The sequence below is a fragment of the Lepisma saccharinum genome, chromosome 21 (genome assembly GCF_977018435.1).
Source record: "Lepisma saccharinum chromosome 21, izLepSacc3.1, whole genome shotgun sequence".
Taxonomy (NCBI): domain Eukaryota; kingdom Metazoa; phylum Arthropoda; class Insecta; order Zygentoma; family Lepismatidae; genus Lepisma; species Lepisma saccharinum.
This window is the reverse complement of record NC_139249.1, coordinates 27,837,875-27,861,121: the sequence shown is the minus strand read 5'-3', so window position 1 is coordinate 27,861,121 and position 23,247 is coordinate 27,837,875. Positions and strand designations below refer to the sequence as shown.

The 23,247-nt window shown below is 37.8% G+C and overlaps 1 protein-coding gene across 3 annotated transcripts in view; it reads left to right on the top strand.

Annotated features, from left to right (window-relative positions):
* The window catches only part of LOC146004094 (uncharacterized), an 86,917-nt gene that overhangs the window by 44,770 nt on the left and 18,900 nt on the right, over positions 1–23,247 (top strand). For all 3 annotated transcript variants that reach the window (XM_083142737.1, XM_083142735.1, XM_083142736.1), the window contains exon 3: positions 10,734–11,258. In XM_083142737.1, the coding sequence (XP_082998863.1) occupies positions 10,734–11,258 (525 nt within the window). The remainder of the gene's footprint in view (positions 1–10,733; positions 11,259–23,247) is intronic.

Sequence of the window (23,247 nt, the reverse complement as noted above, 5' to 3'; positions counted from 1 at the left end):
CAGTTCAAGGTGTGCTGCTTGGAAGTGTGGCGCTTTTCCGGTGGTCGTAGGTTACCATAGTTTTAACAGTATTACCTCCGTAAATGATCTCAAGGATTTGTAGTAGACCTGAATCTTCCATTAGATAAACAACACATCTAAGGAAACTGATCTTTATATGAAGACCACCCAGCCTTAGTATGAGCTACTTCAAAGGACTATTTGAGTTCTCATTGGCTACGATACAGAGTGCTTTTAGAAATATTGGTTGATCAAATTTGATGATGTTTGTGTGATTTACCTCTTTGATTGCCCACAAATACAGTGCAATGTGGATTCAATGCATATCTGGAAGTAAGGAAATCGCTGGTTTCCCTGTATGATTTACTTCTTTTTCATTTATTTGCCGCAGGACCTACTACAGACGGACTTACGTTGTGCCATCCATGCATGTTGGTGATTATCCATTCATCCATCCTTTTGCTAATCACAAAGATAATTGATTGATTGAGTATTGATTGAGTTGGTGTTGTAAGTCCACTTTATCCACAGTAAGGCTAATTGGGACTGAACCTACAGTTTAAAGTGGGATCCAAACAACTGTGCAATGTGCCTCCACCATGTAAGAAACCTGGAACCCTTTTCGCCAATCGCGAAGATAAGGATGGATGATTGGACAATCACAAACATACGAGGTGTGGCTAGAAAAAAAAACGGACTGTTGCTACAAAATCTTTTATCGGTTATATTGTACAATACGAACATTATTCCCTTCAAAGTACTCCCCATAACTATCGATACACCGCTCCATACGAATCTTCCATTTATGGAAGCAGTGTGGAAATCATTTTCTGAAACCATGTTCATGACCTCATCGCTTTTGTTTCCACACATTCTATGGTCGTAAATCTGGTTCCTTTCAGTGCTGATTTGACCTTTGGGAATAAAAAAAAGTCGCATGGAGTGATATCCGGTGAATAGGGTAGCTGTTGTAACACTGGAATCCCATGCTTGGCCGAAAAAGCCTTGACTGACAATGCCGTGTGGCAGGATCATTGTGCTGATGAAGAAAACATGACTTGCTTTTTCACAAATCAGGTCGTCATCTTGTTACTCGCTCACGAAGGGTCGTTAGCACCGTAATGTAATAATGTTGGTTGTTTTGCAATAGCTCGAATACTCAAGCGACGATCTTTTCGAATCAATTCACCGACATTTGCAATGTTTGATTCCGTTTTTGACGTGCAAGGCCGTCCAGGACGCGAGTCATCCGCGATCACTTCTCATCCCTCTTTAAACCTTTGAAACCACTCAAACACTTGCATGCATGATAAACACTCATCTCCGTATACTTCCTTCAACAAACCATAAGTTTCTGTGGCGGATTTTCCGAGTTTCATAAGAAACTTCAAATTGATATGCTGTTCCACTTTCACACTTAACATTTTTCTGACGGAGCATAGATGTACGGTTCACTTCATCCACAAGCTACAGTGGAACTGAGTGCTGCGCACCCTCGAAAAAGCAAAGTGAATCGCAAATGAACATATTTCTGAGATACGTTGAATAATCATTAGCCTCTTCAATTTAGAAGTAGACGTTAATGAAAGTTCAAGCTCTTTGAGGTGCTGAAAATTCATTATCTACATTTGTTTCAACAATGAAAGATAACAGGATAATGTTGCTCTGTGCCTTCAGTACATTACGATGCTCGACATTCTTTGGGATTCCATTGGGAAGTGGAGATTACATCTTGAATCGGTTACCCATATGTTCTCCTTTTGCTGCATCAGGGGCAACACCTGTGCTACAAGTGCACGTCTGTATGTAGAGGAAATGATAAATTTAACATGTTAGCACCAGGTATCTAAGAAAAATTCTGCAATGGACTCCAAGGCAAACCAACCGGTTTAGAACCATATCATATTAGTTGAATGTATTGACAGTGGCGACGATTAGGGATGGGGGGCATGGGAAGCATATTAGTTGAATGTATTGACAGTGGCGACGATTAAGGATTGGTGGCATGGGAAGCAGTTCCACCCTCCCCCTACACACACTTCATGTCCCCGCATATATATATATGCCCATATATACCCTGCAGAGAGTGCGACACACACTGCAGACCAGCCTCTGGTACAAAATTTGTGATGAAACCATAACTTACTTGGAAGACAATTGCCATACATGCTTTTTCTTCTGTTGTTGTACAGTTAAGAACAGGTAAGGGAGAGTATTACATGGTTACAAACATATTCGGTTAGTTTGGATGAGGACACTAAATAATCACTACTGTGATATCATCTACTTCACATTCACTCTTGTATGTCCCTTTTTTGTTGCCTCTGGGGGTGTAAGGGGTGACCTTCTGCTAAGGTGCCCAAAAGTCGGCCTCACTTCCACATAGTATATGCTGGACTGCATTTTGCAGACTAACGAGGCTCTTGTTAAATACGTGTCAGTAAATTGAAGTACAATTAAATTAAGACTGATTCCTAGTACAGTGTGAAGGTAGTATTAGTTACATGCATGCATTTAGTGTACATATTTTCAACAAATTCTTGTGCTTATTTAATAGAAGGAACGTACACACCAGTCTTTCTTTTGTTAAGCAAATAACGAATGTGGTGTTTGCGTCACTTCAGAAAATATTTGTTACTTAACATTCTGTTTGACGAAGAGAACCAATTAGTGTCCTGGTGTTCTTGCCAATGCCTTCTGTGGTAATGCTCATTAAAATGATGCATGTTTCTTGGAATTGATGATGTGTCCTATTTGTTTGCCATCGCATTAGATAAATAAGGAAGAGTACGGAGATCACCTAAATTAATGTAATTCAATATATCTACGAGTAACCGTTTTTTTTGTTTGAAAGTCGACTTTGTGCTTACCCACATGTCGACATCCTTTTCGTGACTTTGACTTTATTTTTAATTTCATTGTCCTTTAAGGAAGTCCAATAATTTGTGATTGTCCAGGTAGGTTTACAAGCGCTATAACATCTTATGCCCAATAACACGCTTCCTTTCCAAATTCGCGGGTAATACCTGTGCTGCAACCTAGCTGGATGCCAGAGGGTGACACAGTAAATGCTGCAACATATTGGGAGACCTTGAATAAACTGAATCGTGCAATCTAAAACAAAAGGCATGGCATGCTCAATAAAGGGATCGTATTGCTTCACGACAATGCCCGTCCACATGCGGCGCATCGAACCCAAGATCACATCGTGTCATTTGGTTGGTGGGAACAAATTGATCATCATCCCTATAGCCCTGACCTAGTACCCAGTGACTATCACTTGTTCCTGCACTTAAACAAGCACCCTGCTGGTCAGTGCTTTAACGCAGATAAAGACGTAAAAACAGCCGTGCAGCAGTGGTTATCACATCAGGTGGCCGATTTCTTTGAAGATGGCATTCAGAAGCTGCTCGTATGATATGATTGATTGATTGATTGATTTAGTTTATTTTACTTCGCGTTTTGTGCCTGTTGGCTAATTTGTGAAGATGGGGATGAGTGATGAAATGATGAAATTGATGAATGGACATTCACAAACAACCAAGCCCGACCGGGATTCGAACCCGGGACCCTTGGCGTCGCAGCGCGATGGTCTAACCACTCGGCCACAGGGTCGGGCTCGTATGATATGATAAGTGCCTTAATGTAGGTGGCAATTATTTTGAAAGGTAGATGTAGGCCCAGGCTATCATGTAAAAATAAAATTATTACAACGTGTGTCCTTGTGTTTGTGTAATATCAAAACGGAACTTACTTTAAAAATATGCCTCGTAGTTCCAATATTTAAATGCGTTACAAATTGCATTGCATGTGTGATATATGGCCAAGGAATCATACGTGAACATAGCTTGAGTATAACTTGTGTGCATGAATTGCAAATTTCTTTTACTATGTCTGTTATGTTGCTGCAGATATTCATCTGAAAATATTAATACTGAACAGATGTACATAAATGGAAACTTGGAAAATAAAAATAGTAATATACATGTGTGTGTTTGTGTGCATCCTGAATGATGACACGCTTATGACTTGTACAAAACAATATTTTTTCTTGGAATTCATTATTCTATGTTGGCTCTTAATTTCATACTACCTAACCTGTTTTTTTATGATAACACACTTGACTACGTGCATTCGTGTATGCCACACATTAGGAGCGCCAATTTATTAATGCCACCTCTATTTGGTGCAAGGTGCATAAATCTTAATCTTAAACCTCAGCTAGAATGTCTTCAGGGTATAGTTCTTTGTAGACAATGAAACCAGACAGGATGACTTCCAATGGAGACGGTTAAACGAATATATTATTTAAACAAAGGATACATGGAATCAGAATATTTACATGATAAGCTACGTTCTTCTATAATTCTTGTTTACAGTCGATTTTCATCTGAATATGCTCTTTATTATTTCTTTTCTTGATTTGTATATTTTTCTATCTGGACTTCTTCCTTAATGGATGTTCTGGATCCAGACTTCCTTCTTAATGGAGGATCTGGAGCTGGACTTCCTTCTTAATGGAGGATCTGGATCTGGACTTCCTTCTCGATGCAGGGTTTAGAACTGGACTTCCTTCGTGGGCTTCCTTCTGGATTTCCTTCTATTTCCGCTTTTCTATGAGTTAGGAATTCCTTTATCCTTTTTCCAGTTTTTTTTTTTCCTTTAAACTTTTGGAATTATACTACAGGGTGGCTACTCACTGGGAATTTTTTGAATTCCAGGAATTCTGCGTGAATTATTGGCTCTGGGAATTATGCATGGATTCTGCTTGAGTTTTTCTCCGAAGACTTGAAAAATTGCAACCTTTATTAATCCAAATCCTATTGAATTTATACATATTGATAAATGCCTTGACGCGAGATTTTCACAGTTGAGTTATTTTTATCGACGAAGGAAAATAATGTTGTATGAAAAATAAAACACACTTTGCTCAATCTGTTTACTTTCAGGATGGCGACAGATGTGTAAAATCTGGAAATCTTGTTGCTAAGTTTCGGCCTCAACTTTTAGACCCCTTTTATGCACAACACAACCACGGCGCCAGAAATCAGTGATGGCAGGAGAGAGAGAGTGAGAGAGAGGGTGGGAGGGAGGGAGAGAGAGAGAGGGGAGAGAGAGATTTCCAGAGGGGCAGAAAAATGTGTTAAGCCTCTAAATATTACGTGGAAAATTCATTGAATTATTATTTTTTCTTGTTCGTATGGGAGTAGTAAGGGGACAGAACTGTCAACAGGTGGAGGGGGTGGGAGCGGGTGACACCGTCCGATAGTTGTCGGATGTCGTAGTAAGGTTTCTTGTTGGACAAATTGAAGGAACGTGGAAACAAATAGGCTCCATTGATACATACAATTTTTGTCGAATATCACCACCCAACAAAGTATCTCACTACAACATGCGACAGAAATTTCATGCCACTCTTATGGAATTGATTTTTGTTGGATGTCTTCTGATTGCAACATCCAACAAAAATCGCATGCACAAACAAGAGCTTTAGACTGCAAATATGCTGCTGGAATTTTATTACTCTTCTGGCTCGCTTATTTAATGTAGAAGTGCTTACAAAGGTTTTCTTTCATCATCCTGATGTATTACTGGTTTCGTACAAGTTAACATAAGTTTACAATGACATTGCACTATTCTTAGATATCAAGAAGAATCCAACAAAATGGGATATATATTGAATACTATCATGAAAAAGTGAAACATAAATCTGCATTGGTGAATGTTATAAAAGTTTGGCAAGTGCATGCTCCCAATCTCAAATTTACTGCAAAACTAGTACATATTGCAATGAAATTAACGCCACTCTCTGTCCTGTCTGTTTAAACTCGTGAGAGATGGTCATTAATCTCTCACTCAGTGAAGTTAATGTCCAATATTATGAAATAAAATACTAATAATAAATACGTAAATATTTCAATATCATATTTACTCGAATCATTCAATCATAAAAGCAAATCACTTTCTTCAAGAATTGACTTTTCTCTGCCAGCCCTGCTAAATTTTCACTTTCCATCTAATGATTTATACGAGGGGTGCCCAGAAAGTAATTTTCAATTAGTACGCACCTTGATTTTTCGCAAACGCGAAAACCGTGAAAAATATTAATTGCTGCAAATTTGTGTTTATGAATGTGCAGTGATGTCTGGACAAATTTTTTGCCTGTTCGAAATAATGCGAATTTGCATAAAATGCGAATTGTTTGTGTTTTTAGCGATTTTTTTAAAGAAATGTCCTAAAACAACGAAAAATTCCATGAAATCCAACATTCTTGTCTTTTCTAGGCTTAAAGAAACAAAATGTGCCATATTTGTGTACATGGAAGGTGCAAGTTTTCCAACATTTTATTCAAGAGTAAACTATCTTGCTTGTTATATACATGAAATAATTCCGACAACCACATTAAATCATGTATTTCACAATTTGCATCACAGAGCAAAGTGGCAGGGTTCTAACGGGAGATCGAGTGCGTATCTACCGTCACACGGGAGCTGCGTCTTCAGTATTTGTCGTGCAAGATGTGTTTTGAGTTACCAAACTAATTGCGCACCGTCTGCATTTATCAAGCGAGAAATAATGGAGCTCAGTCATTTGGGTGTCTGACTACCATGTGAGAGACCTGGGGTCGATCCCCTGCAGGGGAGAACCAGGATCTTTTCCACCAGTTCAAACTGTTCCAGCGTTCACCCAGCGTTGTATGAAGCGGATACCTGGAGGAAACTTTGGGGGGTAAAGTTAGCCAGGAGCTTGGTGCTGATCACATCACCCCCACTTTGGCCGTGATCAAGAAAGTGTCGGGCCCTAACTCCACACCCCATAGATGCCTTCATGGCTTGGTGCTAAGCATAGGGGAGCACTTTACTTTTACTTCCTCAAGAATATGATCTAACATATCAAACTGTCACGAAACGTAGACCATGTGACTTACAATTTAAAATAATAGTTTAAAAGCACAATGGCAGTATTAAGTTTGGTATATTTGGCAGAAAAATGTTCTAAAACAAAAACGCGAATTTGGGAAATGTACTAACAAGTCAAAAAAAGATAATGCCAAATTTTGGTGCAATAATATATCGGTATCTGTCACGTGAGATTGATTGATTTAAAAATTTTGGGTGCGTCAGCACTTATGGTCATTATGCACCCTTCAGTATATACAGGGAAAATTCCATTACCTAAAACCCTTATATTAAAATTAAAAAGGGGGTATGGAAAATAACTTTCCCAAAATAACTTTCAAGATATCAAACTCTCACGAAGAGGTGTAGGCCATGTGACTTACAATTTGAAACAGTAGTTTAAAAACACCATGAAGGTATATAATTTCAGGTATTTGCCAGAAAATGCACTAAAATAAAAATGTGAATTTTGGGAAAAATAACACCGAATAGTAAAAAATTAAAAAATACACCAATTTGGAAAAAAAAATAACATCGAATCAAGGTCACTACCGATTAGGCATAAATAAAACAAGAATATCAGTAGTAATTTATTGCATTAGTAACAGTGAGTCCTAACCTAATTTTCAGCATAATCACTACCGTTGTTCTGTCATTTGTCGTAACATGGCACTAAATTTTGTATGCCCATGGCCTATGTGTCTGACAGCAAAGACTAGAACTATCTCTACCGCAGTGTAGCTGTCAAATCCTTGTCCTGCCAGGAACCTCTTCAGTTGAACAAAGAGATGAAAGTCGGTACATGCAAGGCCAGGGTTGTACAGGGAGTGGTCCAAGATCTCTCACCTGAAGTGTGCAAGGGGTCCGCGTGTACTCAGCTGGATGGGGTTGTGCACATTCGATTGGCCTTGTGTGAATTGTCTGCACCATCGTCTGACCATACTATCACTCACAACACTCACGACGTCCGGTCTGCACACCTCACATGATTGCTGGTGGCTGGCTCTGTGCCAAATTCTGAGCGTGCAAAAATCTGATTACTACACTTAGGCTACATCGCAGTCAGTGGGAGACTGTATGAGAGCTGCAATCTTTAACCTAGAACTGTCCTAAAATGGCTGCATTGGTACTGTACCATATTACAGCTACATGCCACTTCTTCTTGCACGCATGTGTGTGGTGCTCTCCAGCCACTAGTGCTGCATACAGGCAACATTGGAGCTCTTTTTAGGATGCCCCTCATATATGAACTTTCAGAAGCTGTTATTAACAGTGTGTTCCTGTTTTAATGTTTGGTTAGCTAAATCAGGTACCTATACAATGCAATTCTATAAATTCCATGTATTAAATTTCTAATACCTACATACCTTTTTTGTCAGCAATAATGGTATAACTGCATGTTGTCAGTTTCACAGTACTTCACTAGGATATACTGCACTGAAGCAGAAATCCCATTGATAATGTAAGGAAATATGACACTTTATTTTGTACAATTCAATTGTTTCACTTATATGCAAGAGTTAAGTTGTTTGCTTCACAGAGATAAGAGAAGTAGCTTTATGCATAAAAAAATGAGTCCGCACTCATTGTTCTTGGCAAGCAGAGGGTTCCAAGCCTCAGTGGAAATATCAACATTGTCCTGGAAAACCTGGAAAAGTCAGGGAATTTCATTTCTGCTTGTTTGTAGCCACCCTGACTTTGTTACTGGCCTTTGTAGAGCAATCTGACGGACGGAAGATTATTGCAAGATAAGATTTCTCGAAGATGATTAGGTAGATTTGAGTTTGAAGTTCTTACACAATTAACAATTTTTTGCAGGTTAGAATATATACCATAATATTTGTGTGACTTGTAAATGTATTTCGAGTCTGAGTATGTGAATGTAAATTAAGGACCTCAAATTAAATGTTTTAAATAATACTGTTTAATTAAATTAGAATTTTTGGATACATTGCAATCACACAGACACTTCATATTGTTACTATATTTGTGTGTGCATATCAGTGGCGCAACCACAGTGGGTCAGGGGCATTGCCCCCCCCCCCAACCTTGAATGGAAATCAATTCTAAGGAGGGCAAGGGGGCAAACATTGATGGCCAAGGGCACCTGCAGATGGCACAGAGAGGCAATTGTACCCCTCGATTTCAAATTTTATGCAAATAAAAATACATTTCATAAAATTTTCTCACTCGCAATGCCTGCTTTTCTTAGTCTCGTCAAGTTCAGAGCCATAGCTAGGGAGCGGCGGGAGTCGACCCTGGCTGCCCAACAAGCTAAAAGATAAAAGTTGTAAAAGAGAGAATATCATGGCACCTCGTGAAATTATTTACACCCTATTAAATCAATATTGTTTTCAATTTGCAAAAAAATGGATTGAAAATTTCCTTGTTCGCTTCACTTGCAATATGATTGTTTTCTGTAATGCATTGTAAATTACCAGAGAGAGAAATAAGACATGCATGAGGAAAAGGAGCATGCACATTTGAGAGACAATTTATATAATTTTTGCTGTTGGTTTGTTATGAGGTGGATGAATTGATTATGTAATGAATATAAGTAATGGACGTATGTTGTATATATATATATATTAAAGAAACTTTGAATACATACACAATTTAATGTTGGCATATATTTTCTTATTCTACATCACTCCATTTTGAATATGTGTAAAACATATGTTGTACATGAAAGTTATACATGTTATATGTAAGAAAATAATAATATTTGAAATGCATTTATCATGCATGTTCTGCCATTCAAAAATACAGTTTGTGTACTTGTTTTCCATTATTAATGAATGTGAAATTGAACGTAGTTTTTTTTAATGCTTAAAATCGTTTTTTGCAACACAAATGCTTTTAACACCGACTTCTACCTCCTTTTTGTGTAATTTACGAGGATGATAACGTCTTTGACACTACCACCACTACTACTACTACTACGAATAATAATAATAATAATGGTCATAATAATGTCATTATTATTATTGGTACATTTGTCCTGGTACTTGCTCCCCCCCCCCCCCCCTGGCAGAAGTTTGTGTCTGCGCCTCTGGGGCATGTGTGTGGGTGTTGAGAGGCGGTAATATGCAAGGTTGAAATAGAGAAAACATCTCCTTGTGGCCTTGAATTTTTTGAAAATTTGCCTTGTAAACCGGGAATTGTACTTGAATTTTATCATGGTTCTAGAGTAGCCACCCTGTACTAATCTCCTCCCTTACGGCTGTGATTGGAACGTGCCAACACTAAATATGTGCAACAATGTGTATACTTGGTGCCAAACGACTGACACGTGCATCCAAGTAGGTGCCACGGCTGAAACGCGAAACCAAAAGTGTTGTGTGGGGCGTCGACTGGAACTCGCCACCACTGGTGTATACAAAATTTCCACTATGTTGATGGTAAGTCAATCAGACAGATTCAAGGTCTGTACAAAGACACAAATTTGTATCGGTGCTTTGACTTTTTTAGTTTTCTGATTAAGTTACATATGATCACTGATTTGATTTATGGAATATATAGATTAATTTATTCCATTTATATTTATTCTTTTTCTTCTTATAGTAGATTCTATTGTTTTTCATCTTTCCAATTTGCTTTGTTCTTATTTATATAGTTATTCACGTATATTGTGTTAATTTTTAACTTTGCACACCTGGTTCTGCCATCTCTATTCCGCTTTGGCAAACTATTTACATTATTTGGTCCTATTGGGTACATAACAACTTTCATTACAACCTCTTCTCAGAAATTTTGAGAAAAAGTTTGTTGTGTTTGTTTTATTGATATAATCACTCTTTTGACTGTTTATCTTCTCTTGTCTGATGATTTCAGTGAAAATATATCATCTGGAAGCACAACATTGGAGTGTGAAAGAGAAGCCAATTTTAGCACTTCACAAAAAACATGTATTAAAGATAGCAAATCTCTACCAGTATTCCCATATTCCAGTGCTCACTTCAAATCAGAAGATACAAGCTGTGAGAAAACTTTGGTGCTTGAACATGCCATACGTGAAGTTGATGACATTTGTGAGAATGATTTGGATAATTTTGGTCCTGTGATATCACCAGATACAAAACCTGATTCAATGAGAAATATAAATATGCTAGAGCAGTCAGTTGTCTCCAAATCAGAAGTCAAGGAAGAGGAAAATGCATTCAATTGGGAAGAAAATAAATTGAATGTAGGAGAAGAAAGCAAAATTTCATTTGCGAAAAGAGAATATGTGAAGATGGAGGAAGATGTGAAATATAATGACGAAGAAATCCCAACTATTAAAACAGAAGAAAGAAACATAATAAATCTGACAGATGTGGATTTGAACTACCCAGTAAAGGATGAAGATACTAATTCCAGGTAATCGAAAATATCTACATTATAATTTTCTTTACTACTGTCAATAAGATTTTTCCAATGTTAGTGAAACAGCATGTTGCAAAATTCTTTCACAGATTTAAGTCAAAATGGCACATAAAACGTAGAAGAGAGCAACTTGTGGTTGTTTTAATCGAAATTGGTAACTGCAATTTTGTACTATCTCTTCACTTCAACATGGACTCTTTTGGTTGCCTACGAGGTATCTAGTTGACATTGAATTTCTCTTAATTGTTTTTCATGGCCTGTCTTATGCTTCACTTCAGTTCTTCACTGTTAGACTACTGTCACCCTGGGATGCCACAGCTGGTCTGGTGACATTTCTCCTGACATCTGTTGGGTCTGCCAATGGGATGTCCTGAAAGAGTGCACAGACTAAAATTTACAGCTTATTGCAAAGTATGCTTGAATGTAGTGGCATAACCACAGTGGAGTCAGGAGGGCATTGCATGTTTAATCTTAGGTGGAAATAAATTACAAGGGAACAGGGGGGGGGGGAGGCAAACATTCAAGTAAGAAGTAGGACTAACAATATCTAAGACTAGCCTGACAATATAGGATATCAGAGTTGCTACGTGACTGGAAAACCGGGAAAAGTCAGGGAATTTGGTTGGTCAGGGAAAAGTCAGGGAATTTTGCATATTTTCTGGAATTTACGCCCATTTTTAGTGATTCCAGTCCCCCCAAAAGATTCAGTTCAGAAACTTGTTCCTCTCGTCATTATGACTTCTGGTCTGTTACGTACAAAATTATGGTTCCTTGGCATTTCGATTCTATATTTATTCACTCTCGGATCTAGGTTTTTGGATCCGTTCATTTTGCGACTCGTTCTTGTGAACCTGTTCAAGACCAGAATTTGGAGAGGCGTGAGATTTTTCTTAAGAGAACAAGCTACTCAAGATGAAACCTATGTACCAGTTATCCTCAGAATTTCCTGTGGAAAAAATGTTGCTTTAGCTTCGTGTGTGGTGAGGAAATTTCCTTTCTTCAAGAACACACCCGTTCGGAACCCGTTCTCTTTTGATACGTGAAGCGGAGCAGGTTGGTGTTTGGACAGTTCATTGGTTTTGAATCTGCAATAAAGCTTGAAGAGCAGAATTTCACGTAACTGGCTGTGGTTGACGTCACACTGGATGGGTGCGAACGCCGAGTAAATACAAAGGGACTCACTACTTCATTCCCCCGTGAACCCGTTCTGTGAATTTGAGTCCTTCGTTTACGACCCATTCAGAAGCAACCTGATCAACTAGTTCATTTGCTCGTTGTCGTAGTTTTTACATTGCAGGGATGTGTTGCACCCGAGAAATTAGTGATTTTTTGCAGTATCAGTGATGTCATTATTCGAATATGCACGTGTTTTGTGCTTGTAGAACGAATTTATTTTTTAAAACTGGTGCGAAATAGAGGAACTAAATGTACACTCGTTGTTAGGTTAGGAATGTTGGTTTGATGCCAATAGTAATTTTATGTATTTTTTGCGTGTAGAATGAAATTATGCTGAAAAGTGGTGAAAATGGGCCCAAGTTCCTTTTGTTTTATTACGATTTCATCATGCTACAAATGCAACTTTTACATGGTTTGATTTCGATTTATGTCTGTTAACACATACTGCAGAGTTTAGCGATTACTTAAGATTTTGTCAATATATGCTTTTGTGGTTAGGTTAGGAAGGTCAGGTTTGGTTGTCTTACAATTAAAATAAAGACCCTGAATTCACTCTACTAAGGTTCCGATTTATTTCTACATTCATTCCCACTAGTTTAAGATACTTACTGTCGCTTGTCAACCGGAGAATACCTTGTCCGTGTGAAGCATGTATGATTGCATAAGGTCATTTTGAAGTTTTTTCAACATAAATAACTTTTTTCGAATCCAAATAGTGCTCATTATTTTAAGGAAGGTTCAAATTTCGTGTCACAATGATTGCCAAAGTTCTATGATAATTAGTCTTCCTGCTAGGAAAATTTGAAAAAAAAATCATAAAACATTCGGAATTGTTACCTTTTAATAGACAGATTTCGATGTTTTCCGTAATATAAAATTGGTTCCAGCATGTGGAAAACTCAAATAATGGAGATATTTGATTCCAAGGTATGGCCCGCATATATATTTTTTTTAGGTGTATGGTTGGTCACTGGCCCCATTCACGTTCTGAATTTCCGAAATATGTACTATTTTCAATAAATTAAAAAATATAATCATTAAACTTATTGCATATTTTCTAAAGGTACATGACCTAATTTTCTGTTGTTTCTCATTTGTATTGATATTTGCATTGATTTGTTGTTTTAAGTCCACTTTATGCACAGTAAGGCTAATTGGGACTGGACCTACAGTTTAAAGTGGGATCCGAACCACTATGTGCCTCCACCGGGAATCGAACCCGGGACCCCTTGGTTACAAGGCGACGACGCTACCACTGTGACATCGGGAGGGCCTTGTATTGATATAATAGAGATTGTATACAGGTTACATTGTAAAGCTTTGCTATATGCCACTTTTTTTTATTAATTTTTTTTTCACCACCTTAATTGTAATGACTTGGTGAAAATGGGGAAGTACAATAGTTATTTATTTTTTCATTGAATAGCATTATATTAATCACTTGGTAAATTTTCAGCTAATAACTGTGTATATTCATATTCATAATAATTAACGTGCATGCATATTTAATTGAAAAACATGAGGTTCAAAAGCAAAAATCATGACGACAAATATGTCAGGAAAAATTTCATTTCTGGTCTGAAAAACCTGGAAAAGTCGGGGAATTTCATAATCAAAAAATCGTAGCTACCCTGGATATTCAAGATGAAAATAATGTTAGGGAAAACTGATGCCAAATATCGACTGTCATCTTCAAGTCATATGACTGTCTCATTTCAAAGGACTATGTGCTTCATGAATTGCACCAGTCATTGAACGAAGACAAACTCGTACAGGAACAAGCTTTGAATTCTATGTAAGCATTTTAGCTTTCTCTTCATCATTTTTAATTACATATGATATATACTATTTCATAATCTACAATTTCTACGAGGGGCATACTATAATGTTGTTGAAAAGCAACTGACGCTTTCGGGTTGTAATGGCGTAATTTACTTTCAATGGAATCGTTGCAACAATGCCATGGTTGATTAGGGCTTGATGCAGGCATAGGTTGTATTATGGGTGGGATGAGGAGGATGAATTGAGATGTTGGCCTCAATCTGTGATTTTTTTTCCTTTCCAGAGGCCTCCCTGAAGGCCTATCCAACTTCACTCTCATCCCTGACACACCAGTGTCTGTGCCTTCTGTCTTCTCCACACAATTGACAAACCTAACAACACTGGGAGACCCATTGTGTCCAACTACATTTCACCCACTGAACTAATATCTGCCTTCGTAGACTTCCACCTCTCTAATCTCTCCTCCAAGCCATGGCCTTCTTTTCTCCATGGAACCAACCACTACCTTGACATCATCTATAACCTACCACCCAATACAATCCTTGCCACCATTGACATAACTCTCTCTCTACACAAACATTCCCCATGCCCATGCCCATTTCACTGAATCATTTCTTAACAGCTGACACAAACCACATAGTCCCAGCACCCACTTCCTGATTCAACTAGCCAACCTTGTACTCCCCTGCAACAGCTTCCACTTTAGATACCAGCAGTACCTGTAAATACATTGCACAGCCATGGGCTCCAAATGCCACCCTCCTGTTCCAACTTCTTCATGGGCAGGTTGGAACATGAGTTCCTAGACTCCCAATCAAAGAAGCTACTTCTCTGGCTAAGGTTCATTGATGACATCCTCCTCCTCTGGACACATGGCGAACACTCTCACAACCTTCCTAAATCAACTCAACAACTTGACCACCCTCAGATTCACCTGATTCCACTCCATAGATGACCTTCCTATTGGTGAGCCCAACTTAAGAGTTCAGTATGGGGCTTATGGCGACAGTGTTGCCGCATGGTGCACAGTAGAAGGAAACTCCAGCGTGCATAGAGCTTCTGCTGTAGTACACGCTGCAACAAAAGTTAGTGGTGGTCAACGGGTACTGTTCAATGGGTCTTTTCACTGCCAAACTTTTCCGCTAGAGGCACCACCCCTGTTGTGCCCCTAAATAATTTCGTTCGTCATTTGGTTGCCCTAAGCTTTACATTGGAGCGCGATAGGATGGCTATTAAAACATTATTTACAACAAAGGTAAGAATTTCTCGTGTAAATCGATAACAAAAATGCATTTCGAAAACCTTTAAGATTATGTAGCAAGTCATAAGTTTCCAAAAATTACATTCTCCTGAACCTAAGAGTTAATATATTAAAGCACAATGGTAGGGTAGCTCAGACAGGCTAAATATAGTGTGATATGAACAAAGAGCACTAAAGTTGACGTAATTTTGGTCGTCCCTAGCTGCCATGGGTCTATAATACAGAAATAGATTTTTACACAATGCTTTTATGTTTCCTCTTGTTGCGACTTGTGAGTATGTGCAATTCAACGGCGGGAGTAGGAATCGGAGAAACTCACCAAATTAGAAAGAGAAAATTTATTAAGTGGATAAGCGCATAATATTTATTATTATACACTATGCCCTATCCGATAACTTAATATTAACATATGTTTTCTTTGTATTAAGCAGACATTTTTCCCTCATATTTTCGTCCTTTTTGTTTTGTGTTACAACAATTTTAAAATTGAAGCATTCCACCGAATAACGCTGTATGACACATATCAGTGAATGCGAGAACAAGGGATAAAACCTGTTGTATGTTAGTGGACTACAGTAGAAAAAACATAAAACCTTATGCAAACACAGTATCAATCTTCGAGCAACATCCGACCTTATGGCTGGCCAGTTTGTAGCCTGTAGCCACAGGGCCGCAGCATGATTTCACTGGTAACTCAGCACATTTCCAAAAGTGCCATACAGCGTTATTCGGTGGGCTGCTTCAATTATAATTCCTGTAAATAAGAAAGCTCTAAACGTTGCAAGATATGAAACAGAATATAACATATTTTTTGTAATAACTACACTTCTCGATAAATGTGTATGTATAAAATAGAGAACCATATTTACTAGCCATGAGGAAAAGTATGGTATCATATAAAAAGATTATAAGGTATTGATAACAACTATATAAAAAAAAAGTACAGTCGCGTGGAATTATTATGTATTATTCTTTACCTGATTCACAAGAATAAAGCACTTAAATTATGAAAATTCATAGTGGTTCGTATCTCACATAAAACCGTAGGTCCAGTACCAATTAACATATCTGTGCATAAAAGAGGATTTAAAACTCAATTAATCAATTACTAGAGGCGTGAAATAGATGAAGGAAGCTCTGTTGTATTTTGTGTGAACAATGATTACAGAAGTAAAGAGACAGACATTGGAAATATTCAATCTAAAATGCTCTCGCTTTGTGTCCATCAGTTAACGTTATTGCCTTGCAAGCAACAAGTCCCAGATTAAATTTACTTAAGTATCTCATAAATCTATTCCCTATTTATGCATTTGTGTCAAACTGTACTATCTGGAAAAGAACTGCTCGATAATTTTATGGTCTTTTAATATAATTCTATCAATACTTTTTATAATAGTTAGTCATCCTTTGGGAAGAGCAAGTGAACCGGGGGTCTTCCCGCTAGATCCGCCAATGCACACAATATGCCTGTTTTCGAAGAAGAATTACCCAAAATTGAGAAAGCGTGCACACAAATAATAAGCCACTTGACCCGACCCCAAGACGAAAGCCTATTTACTAACTTTTGCCTGGCCATTCCCCACCCCTTCCCTCTTCCCAACACGATTTTGCAGCGAGTGGCAACAGGCGGAAGGCTGTTATTTTTAACTCCCCAAATTGCGGTTAACACAAGAAAGGAAAGCACCTTTTTTTGAATGGTCTGAATTGTAAAAGAAGGTATAGACCATCAAATCCTTACATTTCCTCTGCTTTTTGCATATTTATTATTTTCTCTTCGAATGTTAACGACTTTTGTTTCTGACAGAAACATCCTTGTTTAGGGGTGGTGATCTCAAAAGTAAAAGCCCATAACAGCCCATACTGAACTCTTAACTTGGGCTCCTCTTTAGATGTGTTTGTCCACATCGTGGGTAATCACCTAGAAACCTGCATACGCATCAAACCTACTAACCACCTCTAATATCTCCACTACTCCATCTCTCACCCCTTCCACACCAAAAGAAAAAGCCATCCCATTCTCCCTAGTCCTCAGAGGCCAAGGCCTTAATTCATCCCCCTCATCTTGATAAAACCTCATCTATTTCTTCTGTAAAAATATGACTAGGCAGCAAAATATCACCTTCTGATTTCTGTTTTTGGTAAGTGTTTACTATCTCCTAATTCATATATATCTGGTCATGGAAACATACAACAAAGACTGGGGTTTGACATGGTGACCACACTCCACCCCATATCTAACTGGTTGGATGATCTCCCACCATGGGTGAGTGAGTGAGTTGGATCAGGTGGGAGTGTTTACACTCTTTGAAATATAATAATGGGAACACTAATAACACCAAGTATGAACTTTTTTGCTAGTCACATATCTGAAAGTTACAGATATTCATTTGCAGCAGTAAGTTGTCTGCAATGCTGTAGAACAGATCAACAAACAGCAAATATGGTTTCTGCAGGAAGGGAAGCACAGGAAGAGTCAATTGTATGTTTCATGTCATCCAATGACCATGGCTTTGTGGGTACACATTATTATTCAGTTTCCCAGAGGTAGAAATCTAACAGTGTTAAATTGGAAAATCTGTGTTGTAGATACTTCTTACATTACCCAAAAGAAAATGTGCTCACCTGTGCCACTTCGGGTATGCAAATGCCTACCGCCTGGTGGGCTGTGATGGAACTAATATCAACAAAATACCTACACATGTTCACACACACGCACAGTGGTATGGGGGCATTTTGAAAAGGTTTGCCTCCTACGCAATAACGTGAATAATAAGCAAGCTACTTACCTGAACTATATGTCTTCTTAAAGTTTGGAATGTCCTCTACAAGGATGTCACTACTTTTCTACGTAGTCACCATCATTGTCCACACACAAATGCCAACATCGGACAAGTTGTTGCATCCTGTCGGCGAAGAAATCAGGCATCTTCTCCCGGCAACAGCGATGCACATCTGCATGCACCTCGGCATCACAGGTGTAACAGTGTCCCTTCAGGTGCTCTTTCAGCCTCGGAAAAAGGAAAAAGTCACGAGGTGTGAGATCTGGGCTGTACGGCTGGTGGGGTAAAATCTCATGGAATTTGAGATGCTGCAATGCATCCTGTGTTCGGAGTGTGTGTGGGTGTGCATTGTCATATTGAGGAATTGCATCCTTGCCAGGCATAACTTGCAGTAATCGTGCATGGAGTTTTTCCAAAGTCTTCACGTACCAATCGCAGTTTGCAGTGGTTCCATGCTCCAAAAATTCTTTGTGGACTATGCCTTCAATTGGTGAGTGGTATGCCTTCAATTGGTGAGTGGGTTCGTCCACCGAAGTTTTGCAGGGGAAGCACGAGAACTTTTGACAAATATTTATTTTCTCCTGAAATTTATACTTACTAATAAAAAAAAAAATCAATATCTTGATCTTCAGAAGAAACTATGCCTGATTTACTTAGTAACAAGATGTTATTTTGTACGACCCTGACAAAATCCGAACATATAAGTAGAGGAGAGTTCTGGCAACAGTACATTACTCAGTCAGAATGGTTGCTAGAATCCCGTGCATGCCTTCAAAAGGAAGTGCTGCTTTCAAAGAAAAATATTGAAGATGAAAACATTGGTGATTGTTTACCTACGCTGAGCATGGTGGTAGAAGGAACAGGACTACAATCAAGTGGAGCACTTCACACAACTTCATCCTCTTCGAAAAGTACTTTCCACAGCTCACACTGCACAACTGAATGAGAGATTCATTCAATGCAGACCATCTATCAATGTTTTCCAAAGCAGAAGAGGAGAAGCTTACTGATCTTTCCTCAGACAACATAGTGAAGTATATGTTTGTTTCTATCTGCGACAGTGTCTTAATTTTGGATCCATCCATAATGAATAAGTATCCAGAGTTAAACAATAATAAGGCCTTACACATTATGCTTCCTTCTGCGACTTCATATCTTTGTGAAACTGGACTTTCGACCATGACGGTGATCAAGTCCAAATAAAAATCAAGAGTAAATATCCAGACTGAGATGATCCTTGTCATTTCCAAATATATACCCAGATTAGTTATAATGTGTGCCACCAACCAAGCTCATACAACTCACTGACTCAGCTAAACATTGCAATATGCCTGATATCCTGGTTTTCTTACTCTGTATTTCTCTCTCAGCTTATGAACATTAATGAAAATTGCATCATCTGTATTTATCATTATGTTTTCATTACTTGTATGCATACATTAACACATGAACAGATTTTGTGTTGTTTTTTTATGGCCACATAAAATGAATTTATTTATTATTGCTGATGGTAGGTGCATGGTGAATGCAGATTTTGGCATCTGAGGGGAACTGCAACAGCAAAAACTTTGAAAACCCCTAAAAGAAAAAAAGTAAAGTGTTCCCCTGTGCTTAGCACCACGCCATGAAGGCGTATAGGGGGTGTGGGGGTAACGCCCCACACTTTCTTGATCCGGTCGTGAGTGGGAGTGATGTGATCAGCACCACGCCCCTGACCGCCTTTACCCCCCAGGGTTTCCCCCAGGTACCCATGTTATTCGACGCTGGGTGGGCGCCGGGGCCGCTTCCAATGTTAGAAAAGTTCCCGGATTTGAACCGGCCGGGGATCGAACCCGGGACCTTGAGCATGGTAGTCAGACGCGTTACCGACTGAGCCACCGCGGCCACAAACCCCTGGTGAATATTATTAAAATGAATGTTCGGAATTATCTAATATTCTCTGAGGCATATATGGTTATTCAATATTCTTCACAGTACTTCATATTATAACTCTGTAGGAAAGTAGCATATGCTGGTTTTAACGAATGGGTAAACTACTACAAATTTTCACCTGCACAGGTAAATATAATATGGAGGTATGTGCTCTGAAATAAAACACCATAATTTTTTTTTTTATTTACTTATTCCGATCCTCTTCTACCGATTGGTGTCGAGGTTTTACAGAGAGCTGACCATCTGTCACGATCTTCTGCCAACTGACTTCCTTCACTCCACAAGATGTTCCTCCTGCTCAGGATATCCTTCATTCCCTCATTCCATGTCCTACGTGGTCTTCCTTTCTGTCTCTCTGCATCAAATCCTCCCATTCTTGCTTCCCATACCTGTTTAGGTATTCGATGTTCAGGCATTCTGCTGAGGTGTCCAAACCATCTGAGTTGTGCTTGCTCAACATCCTGATATATTGGTTTTGTGTTTAATGTTATTCTGATTGTTTGATTTCTGATTTTGTCCCTTCTGGTCTTTCCTGCTGTTGTCCTCAAATATTTCATTTCTACTGTTTGTAAGTTTTGTTTTTGTTTTTCATTAATTATCCAGGATTCACTTCCATATATCAATGTTGGTACATAAGTTGATTTTCACACAATCATTTTTGTTTTTTGGCTCATTTCCTTTTTCCCTAAAACTCCTTTGTTTATGGCATAATATAATCTGTTTGTATTCTTTATTCGAGTGTTTAATTCTTCATCTATTTTTCCATTACTATTGATTGTAACCCCTAGATACTTAAAACTTTGTACTTGTTTTAGCTCGGAATCTTCAAGGCTTATTATGCAGGGTTTTTCTATTCTCCCTATCCTTAACACAGTTGTTTTATCTTTGTTTATTTTCATATATTTCTTTGACATATTACCATTTATTATTTCTAAATTTCTTTGTAGGTTTGCTTGTGAATTTGCAAACAATACAATATCATCTGCATATAAAAGTTCAGATACAGTTCCAGTTTTCAGTTTCCAATTTCCTACTTTGAATTTTCTCATCTTTGGTTTTATTTCTTTCAGAACATCATCCATCAGAATGATAAACAAGTATGGAGATAAAATATCACATTGTCTTACTTTTGTTGTTGTTATGAATTCCTCTGATCTGTTATTGCCAGTTCTGACATAGCATCTATTTGTTTTGTAGAAACTTTGTTTTGCTTCTACTAATTTCTTGTTTACATTGTTTTTCTTTAGGGTTTTCCATAACTCTTGCCATGGCACCCTATTGGAAGCCTTTTCCAAGTCTATAAAGCATTGGTATAATTCTCTATTGTATTCTATAACTTTCTCTATTATTTGTCTTATTGTAAATATGTGATCTTCGACACCTCTACCTGGTCTGAATCCACTTTGTGCCTCCTCTAATTTATCCTCTATTTCTTGTCTTAGTCTAGTTTCCAAAATTCTTGAATAGACTTTGCCAGGCACACTGAGTAGTGAAATACCTCTGTGATTTCCGCATTCCCTGTTATCTCCTTTCTTATATATTGGTATTAGTATTGATATTTCCCAATCCTTCACTATCTTCTTTTCCTTCCATGCCACATTTATTATTCTGAGCAACAGATCTTCTCCTTCCTTTCCCATATACTTGATCATTTCTGGTGCAATGCCATCATGACCAGCTGCCTTTCCTAGTTTCATTCTACTAAAATAGCTTTCTTTAACTCTTCCCGTGTAATTACTTCTTGTTGTACATCTAGGACATCTGGTTCTTCAGGTCTTGTCTCCTCCTCCTCTTCATTTGGTACATTTCTTCTTTCATTTTCACTTAATAATTTTTGGAAGTAGTTTTTCCATCTTTTCATTATTTCTTCAGAATTTGTTAATATTTTCTTATTTTCATCATATATAAATTTTAAAGGGCAATCTTTTTGTTTCCTCATGTTCTTCAAAACTTTGTAAAAAAGTTTTTGAATTTTTTTTCGATTTTGCTCCATATTTCTTCCAAATTGCTCCCACATTTCTTTCTTTGCTTCTTGAAGCACTTTCTTCACTTTATCTCTCTGCTTTGTATATTCTTCAAATGCCTCCAGAGTACCCACTGACAGGTATTTCTTCCATTTTTCTTTCTTTTCTTTTACCTCTGCTTCTATTTCTGGATTCCACCAATTTGTTATCTTCTTCTTGTTGCTTCCTACTCTAGATGTTCCACACACTTGTTCAGCTGCAGATATTATTGCCCCTTTCCATTTACTCCAGGGTTTTTCTAAGTCCTCTTCTCTTTCTTCTACTTGCTCATTCGCTAGTTCTTCTTTCACTTTCTTTCTAAATTCTTCTTGAACATTTTTCTCTTTCAACTTGTATACCTTTATCTTCTCTCTTATGTTGTAATTTATCATTTTCTTCCTTTTATTCATCCTTGATGTCTTACTTTTAACCCCTATGGTCATATCTAATATGAGAAGTTTATAATCAGTGTTTACTTCTGGCCCTCTTTTAACTCTTGCATCTCTTATGAACTTTTTCATCTCTCTCCGCACAATGATGTAATCTATTATAGATTTTTCATTTCTACTTGGTTCTTCTCTAGTGTATTTGTGTATGTCTTTATGTATATACATAGTGTTGGTGATAATCAGATCATTTATTATGCAGAGTTCCAATAGTCTCTCTCCATTGTTATTTATCACTTGTCCATACTTTCCTATTACTTTTCCCCATCGATCAGTTTTATTTCCCACTCTGGCATTCATATCTCCTAGGATAATAACTTCTTTATCTATGTTTTCAATAATTCTTTGTAGTATTTCATAAAACTGATCTTTGTTGTTCGAAGTTTCATTCTCGTTAGGGACATATACAATCACTAAAGTTAATTCTTTCTGCTCTAATATATCTACTGTCATTGATCTCTCATTTAAAATTTCCATCCCTTGATATTTCCTTTTTATCTTTATGTATCATACATGCCACTCCTGATCTTGCTCTTTCTTGTTTTGGTACTCCACTGTAGAATAGAAGAAAGTTTTCATCAAGTTCTTCAATTCCATTACCTT